Below are 10,010 nucleotides of genomic sequence, written 5' to 3' on the forward strand. Positions count from 1 at the left end.
CTTCTCTCAAACAATCTGAATGAATATTCACTTCTCTTCATCTGACAGCTCCAATAAATCAAAAAGTGCTTAATCAGTCCAGCATGGTGTGTGTGTGTGCGTGTGTGTGTGCGTGTGTGTGTGTGTGTGTGTGTGCGTGTGTGTGTACTCTTCACACAGTGACGCACACAGAGAATCAGACAGAGTCAGTTGTAGATCAGATTCCCTTCCTACAGTTTCTTTATTCAATTAGAATATGAAGCTCAGCCCTGTATATAATTCTATGTGTGTGTGTGTGTGTGTGTGTGTGTGTGTGTGTGTGTGACAGATATGATCCAGTGTGGTGAGATAATGTTGTCTATTCCTGGACGCGTACACAGTCTCCTTTCTGTCCTGGTGTCCTCTCCCTGTCCGAGTTGCTCACTCTCCCTCAGTGTGGGTTTCAGACCCAGTGACTGTGCAGCAGAGCATCATGGGATACAGTGGAAAATTCTGCACATTTTTACTAAAACAGCTCAATAAAATCTGAAACGAGTTTAATATGGAGTTTGTTGTTAGTTCTTCTCGCGTTTAAAGTGTTTATCAGTGATAAGAGTTTCTGAACACTTCACACTGAAGCGAATCTTCTCTAAAATCCAAGTCCCTTCATCACAAAGCGTCAGGATTAGAATCTTGTAACGCCTAGTGACGTCACACACAGGATTTTTAAGTTGCGTTTGTTTGTTTGTTTGCTATAAAGGACAGGTGCATGTCCAAACACGCGCGCGCGCGCATGCGCTGATGGAGCCTATAAAACGTTACAGCTAATGACGTCATTCAGAACCGAAAGTTAGCCGCCTCCATACAGTTACAGCAGCCGCATAAATAACCTCGAGCGCCACACACACACACACACACACACTCACACACACACACACACTCCCTGAATATCATGTTCCCGAGATCACACACACACAAGCACACTGTCCTGTGAGTGCACGAGCGCCAGGGTGTGCGCGCCTGTACCTGGGCACACAGCTCGCGGAGCTCCCGTCGATCTCCCAGGTGGCGAACAGGTTCATCGGGACCGGGGTGTTCAGCGCGCTGCTCCCGGGGAAGCTCACGCGCCCGCTCCGCTCCGCCATGCTCGCGACACCAGAGGGCAAAAAAACAACAAAAAGCAGCAAAGTTCTACACTGCGTACGCGCGCACGCGCACGTACACACACACACACACGCCTTTATAAATCCCCGGATTGTGCAGAGCTCGTGCTCGGTGCGCGCGGCTTCATGTCTCGCATCCCACACCGCGCTCGAGCTACGCACTGAAAACTGCAGTACCGGCTGACCCCCCCCCCCATACACACATATACACACACACACACTCTCTCTCGCGCGCTGCAGGAAGTCACGTGACTACCGTCATCCCGCTCAGCCAGTATGTGCGCTCTCGACCCGCGTTCATTCAGCTGGGAGAACAGATAATAATAATAATAATAATAATAATAATAATAATAATAATAATATATTATTTGTTTATTTCCCTGTAACATCATTTAAATAATCTATTATCAGTATATTGATGCTGTTTATCAGATTCACACAGACTGTCCTCAGAACTGTCTGGAAGTCAGAGGTCAGTACAATAAAACTTGTTTTACACTTCCAGGAAGCGTAAAGTCCAAAAATGAACAGTAGACTGTGTGTGTGTGTGTGTTTTAATAAGTATGAGATGAGATGGTGTTAATGCGGGTGTTTGGTGTATAACAAAACAGAATAAATAACTTATGACCTCCAGGACAAAGTTCACTTCCTACAGAAAGAAGAAATGTGTGTGTGTGTGTGTGTGTGAGAGAGAGAGAGAGAGAGAGAGAGAATTCAGAAGATATCAGACATAATTAAAGGTGAAAGTTTAGTCTTGATAGCTGCTGCAGCTTTTCACTTAACATTTCACACACACACACACACCCAAGAACAAGTGGGTTCATTTCTCACAGTGTACTGAACATTTTAAATGTGAAAAACGATATTAAAAACATGGTTATAAAACCCCTTAACATCCTGCAGTACATGTGTACAAGTGTGTGTGTGTGTGTGTGTGTGTGAACACAAAACACACTTCTTTCTTTATTTTCAGTTATTTCAGTTCAACTGTTCGTTCTTTTAATCTTTTCAGGGTTAAAACTGGGATTAAATTTAAGTTGAAGTAGATTCTTTATTTATATATAAATACCTTATGATTCATAATTTCAGCACTCAGACCTGTTTCTATAGACAAGCATCATTACTAATAACATCACTAATAATAACGCTGAGTTGAGTAGTGTTAGTGACTCATCCCCAAGAGGCTCTACTCTCCTTCTCTGTGTTAATGACTCCACTTGTGAGAGTTACAGTATCATGTGGGCGGGGCCTGTTTCAATCAACGCAATCAGGCTCCGCCCACGACCTGAGCCTGCCAGCAGAGTGACTGCGCCATCTAGCGTTAGTACACAGAGCTGTTTCTATATCAGGAGTCAAAACATTACAGAGCAGAAAAGATAAGGTGTTTAATACTCAGGTTTGTTTGAATAAGCATGTGTGTGAAGATCCAGCTGACCGCTGAGGACTGGACTGTGATTAGCCAGAAGCTTGATTCATTTTCTGTGCAGAAAGAATGGTGAGGATGTTTACAGCTGCTAGAACATGTGGCGATAGAAACTGGTTTCAGACTTAAACCTAAACAGATGTGCAGTGTGTGTAAGAGGAACAGGCTGTTATAGAAAATCAACTTTAATGCAGAAAGTCTGCCTCATTAAATCTCTCACACACACAGACACACACACACAAAGAAAGTACCCAGGACTGATTCACAGTTTATTTCTGTAATAAATCCTCATAAGTAGTTACAGAACCAGAAAGACACAGCACAATGATGACTGAAAAGAAATGTGTACAGAACAATGGAAAACCCCTTCACACACACACTCGACTGGTTCTGATTTAATGGCCATCTCTACTACAAAAACAAAAGCAGAAAAACACACACTCCCTCCTCCAGGTGACTTTGGTCAGCTGAGACGTGCTGGACGTGTGAGGCTCTGATTTTTCGGCTCTACACCAGAGCTACGACACAGTGGAGGCACATGGCCGCCAGTTTAGAATGACCAATACACCCATGTACACCAGGCACATGTGTGTATCACACACACACAGCACATCAGCTCATCCACTTCATCTGCTTACCTCACATACAGTTTCTTTACATCTAATAAAGCTCCATAGAGAAAAATCAAATAAAAAAATCTAATAAAAATCAAAAGGTTAAGAAGGTTCACTCTCCGTAAAGATGAAGATACACAAACTGCCTGCAACTGACACATTCTTTTAGATGTGAACCAACCTCAGTGTCACACACACATTCACACACACATTCACACACACACACACACACACACTCAGTGCTGACTCTCGGTGGATGCTGAGCGAGAGCGAGACTGTTTCCTGGGAGACGGAGAGCGGGAGCGAGAGCGGGACTCGGACTTGGCCGATGTCTTCTTCTCCGGCGTGCGACTGGCAGAGCGAGAGCGACTGCGAGAGCGTTTCTCACGCTTGCTCTCGCGCTTATCCTCACGGCTGTGGCTCCGGCTGGCAGATTTGGAGCGCGAGCGAGAGCGAGATCTGGAGGAGCTGCGAGAGCGACTTCTGCTGCGGCTGAACACACACACACACACAGGGTTAACCAGTGCCATATCATACAGTCAGAGCTGATATAACAACGTACAGGATGCAGGATTTATAATTGTAGACAAATAAATACATCAGAGTGTGTGTGTGTTCACAACCCATACCTCCTCTTCCGGTCCTCGAAAAGTTTGAGCTTGCGGCCGTTCAGTTCTGTACCGTTCAGCTTCTCGATGGCATTCTTCATATCGCTGTGTGTGGCAAACTCCACCACCCTAACACACAAACACACACGGTTTAAACAAACACCACATCTTTACCTCAGGGTTAAGAGAGTAAACGTGAGTCTGTAAATAACTTACCCCTCGTTCTTGTTTGCTCTGTGAGCGTCCACGAACGTCACGTCTCCCACTTTCCTCATCAGGTCCTTCAGGTCCTAAAGCAAAGCAGCAGCGCAGTGAGTGATTCAACACACACAGAGACACAGACACACCCTAACCCTAACCCTTTACACAAACCCTGACTCTGAAACACACTCTGGTCACACTGCCAGGTAGATAAAGGGCGAGCTGGTTAGGCCACAGACGGGTGACGTCTGATAAAACGGTGAGAACAAAGTGCACTGTGACGTAAATAAACAGCTGCCCAGGTGTTCCGTCCTCCTGCAGGTGATCTTTTGCTTTAGTAAAGGCAGCAGCATGCTGCAGTGATGCTGCACAATGTTACACTAATAGGACAAACACCAGCACGGGGCACTAGAGAAGCAGGAAAACACTGAAAACAGAGCAGAGTGGACAGTATGGTCATCCTGAACAGGGCAGTGTGGTTCATATCAGGTGGCTGATGGTAATGTTCACAGACATTGTGTGAATGGAGTCATAAGGTCTCTGTAAGAAACCCTGCAGTCATGACCGTGGTGGTGTTTTGAACAAACACGGGATAGGGCACTAGGGGGCGCTTCACCTGCTGGACGACTGTGGCATCGACTTGATCTGCTGAAGTTGGTGTGAAATCTTGGTGAGGCCATTCAGGAGCTGATCCTGTTATAACCAGCCACTGAGCTGTTCTGTGTGTTCATGTGAATAAAATAATAAGCAAAAATCTGCATCCCCCTGTGTGTGTGTGTGTGTGTGTGCACGTGCACTCTCATTAATAAGACTTGAATCATTCATCCCATTCCAAAACCACTCCTCATTCCTCCTCCAGAGCGATCCATTTTTTTTGGCCCACCCCCTCCTCCTACAGTAAACACCCCCCTCCCTGCATCCATCATGTAATCTAGCAGTGTGTTGGTCCACTTACCGTTCCAAACCACAGAAGACATTAGCAAAGAAGCCACTTGTCCAAATAGCAAACGGAACCAACGCGGTTTAAACGACCTCCGGCCTCCGTAAGCACGGACCCACCAGACTCAGCGAGAGAGGACTGTGTGCGTGCCCCCCACGACCAGAATAAGACCCAAACGGGATGGGGTGGGGGGGCAACCTGGAGGCCCCAGAGACCCTCCACAGGGGGCTACCCATGTCCCATAAGGCTATGCTGCGCTACAACTGCGTATGGGGAGAAGCACTATTCAGAACACAACCAGCAGAGGGCGCTATGCACCTCACGGGCTGCGCATGCAACTCCAATTAAACCAGAATACCAGAGCACAGCTGTTAAAGAAAAGGTTTAAAGAGACGGGACTCAGTTAGAAAAAAAACCAGATTAAACATATTTATAAACTAAATGCATATTTATCATCAAGAGGAATTACTCACAAAGTTACCACAAAAAAAAAAAAAAAACAGGCTTCAAGGTTTTTAGCCTTCGTATTGTAGTGCGGTGAAAAACAGTGTTTTAATGATAAAGGGTGGAGAGAGTGATGGATGGAGTGTGTGCACGTTTCTCACCTGCCAGCTGATACGGGACGACAGATTCTCCACGATAATCCTGTGCTCTGTACGCACGGGGGGGCCATACCTGAGAGAGATGTTCAAACACAGACAAACACTCACACACACGATTCCATTTCAGTCCGTTAAAGAAGATTAACCACGGGATATGTGGAAAATCGATTTGTCCGAGAACCGGCCGTAATGCAGAGAGAGAGAGACCTGGATCCTGCACTGCGTGATTGACGGTAGCCTCCAAATCGGGGAGAGAAACGGCTGCCGGCTCCTCCTCCGCCTCCTCGACCGCGGCGAGAGCGAGCGTGCTCGATGGTCACTCTGTACAGCAAAAGCACACTAACGTCATACACCTTATAAACACAAACCGCTACATCACAGAAATCATGTGACCAAATGGCCTCCAAACTAAAGCAGGACTGGATGTTCAGCGTACCTCTCGTTGCAAAGCTCCTTTCCGTTTAACTCGTACACTGCGTCGTCCGCATCCCTATGGTCATCAAACTCCTACACACACACACCTGTCAGTGCTGCATTTCACCCCACACACACGAAGATCACCACAGTACCCGTGTGTGTGTTAGAGAGAGACAGTACTCACCACAAACCCGAAACCATTCTTCAGGTTGATCTCTCGGATGCGTCCGTAACCCTTGAAGAACTTTTCCACGTCCCTCTCCCGGGCATGAGGGCTCAGGCGGCCGATAAACACACGACATCCACTCATGGTGAAAAAGATCTGAGTGTGTGGGAGAGAAAGAGTTGTGTTCATTATTAACTCTCAGATCATTAACACTCAGTATACACCTTTAAGTTATTTATGTCCAAAGAGTAGGCCGAGAAACTAGGTTTAAAACATCTCCAGCTTATATCCTCGAACTGTAATTAAAACAGGTCCTGCTCTGAGAAATCGACAATTCTCTAGAAGCGAAAAACTGCACCAGCTCCGCCATTAGCTTGGCCTTGCAATGCGCATGCGCAGTAGCCTAGCTCTGTCCAGCAGTGCGTTGCAGCCCCAAGCTTACTAGATTCATTTTCGAAAAGAATTCTTATATATTCAAACTATCAGCAAACTACATATCCAGATTATCGTTTACATAAATAATCGTCGAATTTATAAGAGTATGAAAACTTAACACGAATAATAACACGAATCACATTTTTTCTTGCCCCATAAGCCCCAACACCCGGTAACTGTTAAATCTCGATTCGCGGTGAGATAAAACACATAAAAATACAGCAAATACAACACGTAAATATATTATGTAATCGCACATTAATTATTTTGTTATTAAGGCAACAGTACTTATGAAGAAGATATTTAAACCCAACAGAAGATCTACGACGTGCTCACCTCGCAGCTGCTAGTCAAAATGACAAAATGGCGTCCGAGCAAAGAAGGATACAGGAAGTGACTGAAGAGGGTGAGGGGCGCGTGAGAGGGGGCGGGACCTACAGGCCTGCGTCATTACCACTTCATCCAACCGAAAACGAGCACAGAACGAACACACACACACACACACACACACACGTATATATATATATATCATTGTTCACCTTTAGTTATATCTTGAATACTTGTGTGAAATTTTTAAAAATAAAAGCCATATAAGTTTTGACACGAGAAAATAACACACGTGTGTGTGTGTGTGTGCGCGCGCTGTACTCTCCCTCTCTAGCAGTTAAGAGGATTTTTCGGGAAAGTTCTGGAACGGTTCGTGTTTATGATCCTGAGGTAAAAGCAGCAGATTGAGAAGATCAGAGCAGACCTCTGTGTGTGTGTGTGTGTGTGTGTGCTTAACCACAGATCTCCTCATCTAAGTGTGAGATATAATGTCTCCCTGTCCAGGGTCTGAAACATCTGTAAAGTGTCTAAACCACCTCAGTGGTCACCTCCAGGTTTCTGTCACAGAGTCATCCAGAGACCCTGCAGAGTGACCACATCCTCAGCCCGTGTTTTGACCAGTAAACAGAGAACTTCATCCAAACCTGGTTAAAATATAAACAAAAAACACTGTGTGTGTGTGTGTGTTGTCATCTACATAAAAACAACTGAAAATCTTTTACATTTTTAATCCTTTATTTAGCTTTAGTAAAACTGTAATATATTTCAGATCATAAAACGTAATTCCAGTCCAGGTTTAAATCTGACAAACGTAGAAAAAACATCCACAAATTGTCCAGTAGTGAAGGAAATCAAAAGAAAATACTGATTATATGATGTACAAAACTCATGAAGGTGTGTGTTTCCATGGCAACCTGTATGACATCAAAGAAGAGGATAAAGGGTTTGATTGACAGGCGTCAACAGCATGACTGATCACGTCTGGGGTTCGGTGTGGAACAGTGACACGGAGTCGCTCTGATAAACGCCACAGAGTGCATCCAAAATAATCACTTATTCTCAAAAGTTAAAGGTCACGTGGTTCTAAAGCTCTCTGAGGTTAGAGGGTTATCACTCTCACACAGACACACACACACACACACCATACAGCTGAGTGTGTGAGGTGCAAAGGTCAAAAAAGGGGTGGGGCTTCAGTGCTCAATGCTTCAGTGGACATTTGATCAGCACTACAGCAAAGTCTCTGAATTCTCCTTTATTCCCACTGGGACACATTTCCTACATGGAATTTCATGATGTAACTCCACCATGGTGGCTGCAGTGAAAATCAAGAACTAAGAATGCAGATAATGAACAGTTTGACTGATTTTCTGCAAGTTTTTCTTTCACCATAATGAGCACTTTCATGTGAGTTTATTGCTATTAATACTGATATTACTGACACTACTACAGCTCTGAATAAACATTTAAAAACAAAACTCTGAGCCCGCAGCGGATGTTGGGCCTGAAGAGCTTCATTGAACGTCAGAGGAGCAGAAACCAAACACTTCCTCAACACGGACTTCCTCTTCGGTCATCAAAACCTCACTTCACTACTTTACAGATTTATGGCAGCTTTTACTTCAGAGTCTTCAACACAGTCAGTTCAATCCTGAACACAAAGTGTGAATAAATCATAAGGTCACTGATGCTGGCTGGCGGTCTTCCTCCTAACGTCTCAGACTGTCATGGCGGCGGCCGTGATGTTCTTCCCTCTCTGTAACCTGGAGTCTACAGAATCCTTCAGAGCTCAGAGTCTTCTCACCACTGGTCAGGTCAGAGTCACTGTGACTGCGGCATAAATCCAGACTTTTATTAATGGATGTCACATGACCATGTTTGGAAGTGGATTAATGAAAGCCCCGCCCCCTTTTGCATGTCATGGTGAAATCATGGGGGTCACAGTCAGGGTATAAATTTAATCTCAGTGTTTGTTTAAAGATATTTTTAAATGTTCAGTCAGATTCTTTACCACTCTATTCATACATCTGAACTGACCACTGAGCTTATTTTACACACAGCCTTAACCTCACACACTGACCACACACACTCACCTCACACACTGACCACACCCACCAACCACACACTGACCACACCCACTCACCTCACACACTGACCACACACACCAACCACACACCTCACACACTGACCACATACAACAACCACACACCTCACACACTGACCACAGATATTTTTAAATGTTCAGTCAGATTCTTTACCACTCTATTCATACATCTGAACTGACCACTGAGCTTATTTTACACACGGCCTTAACCTCACACACTGACCACACACACCACCCACACACTGACCACACACACTCACCTCACACACCTCACACACACACACACACCTCACACACTGACCACATACCTCACACACACACCTCACACACTCACCTCACACACACACCTCACACACACTCACCTCACACACACACACCTCACGCACACACACCTCACACACACACACCTCACACACTGACCACACACCTCACACACTCACCTCACACAAACACCTCACACACACTCACCTCACACACTCACCTCACACACACACACCTCACACACTGACCACACACCTCACACACACTCACCTCACACACACACCTCACACACACTCACCTCACACACTGACCACACACCTCACACACTCACCTCACACACACACCTCACACACACTCACCTCACACACTCACCTCACACACACACACCTCACACACTGACCACACACCTCACACACTCACCTCACACAAACACCTCACACACACTCACCTCACACAAACACCTCACACAAACACCTCACACAAACACCTCACACGCACATCCTCAGCAGTAATGTGTGGAATTATATAAATAAAATACTGTTGGTGTAGAAATGAAAGAGAAATAAAATGTAATCAAAAATAATAATGTAAATGCAGATCATGTTAAAGCAAACCAGCTGAATAATCAAACATTCACAAAAAGATGAAATAAATGTTAAATATATTTCTGAATATTTCTGAATATCCCTCTGTCATTGTCTGATATGAATAAGGTATAAAAACTAATTTCTAATCCGTTTTATATGTAAGTTCAGTTGGAAAAAAATATTTCATTATTAAAAGTGGTCTAAAAG

At 44.8% G+C, this 10,010-nt stretch overlaps 2 protein-coding genes across 6 annotated transcripts in view; both read right to left on the reverse strand.

The window, feature by feature from the left end:
- pacs2 (phosphofurin acidic cluster sorting protein 2) overlaps positions 1-1,309 on the reverse strand; it is a 71,469-nt gene extending 70,160 nt beyond the window's left edge. For all 5 annotated transcript variants that reach the window (XM_058386513.1, XM_058386511.1, XM_058386510.1 and 2 more), the window contains exon 1: positions 985-1,309. In XM_058386513.1, coding sequence (XP_058242496.1) covers positions 985-1,103 — 119 coding nt within the window. In that variant the 5' untranslated portion in view covers positions 1,104-1,309. The remainder of the gene's footprint in view (positions 1-984) is intronic.
- A 1,483-nt stretch (positions 1,310-2,792) lies between these two features.
- Positions 2,793-6,996, reverse strand: srsf5a (serine and arginine rich splicing factor 5a). Its single transcript, XM_058386520.1, has 8 exons — positions 6,864-6,996; positions 6,111-6,248; positions 5,946-6,016; positions 5,717-5,830; positions 5,513-5,582; positions 3,983-4,056; positions 3,788-3,895; positions 2,793-3,650 (listed from the first exon to the last, which is right to left on the reverse strand). The coding sequence occupies exons 2-8, from the start codon at positions 6,234-6,236 to the stop codon at positions 3,395-3,397; spliced, it is 819 nt and encodes a 272-aa protein (XP_058242503.1). The 5' UTR covers positions 6,237-6,248; positions 6,864-6,996; the 3' UTR covers positions 2,793-3,394.
- Between the last annotated feature and the right edge of the window lie 3,014 nt (positions 6,997-10,010).

Source organism: Hemibagrus wyckioides, linkage group LG03 (assembly GCF_019097595.1).
Source record: "Hemibagrus wyckioides isolate EC202008001 linkage group LG03, SWU_Hwy_1.0, whole genome shotgun sequence".
Taxonomy (NCBI): domain Eukaryota; kingdom Metazoa; phylum Chordata; class Actinopteri; order Siluriformes; family Bagridae; genus Hemibagrus; species Hemibagrus wyckioides.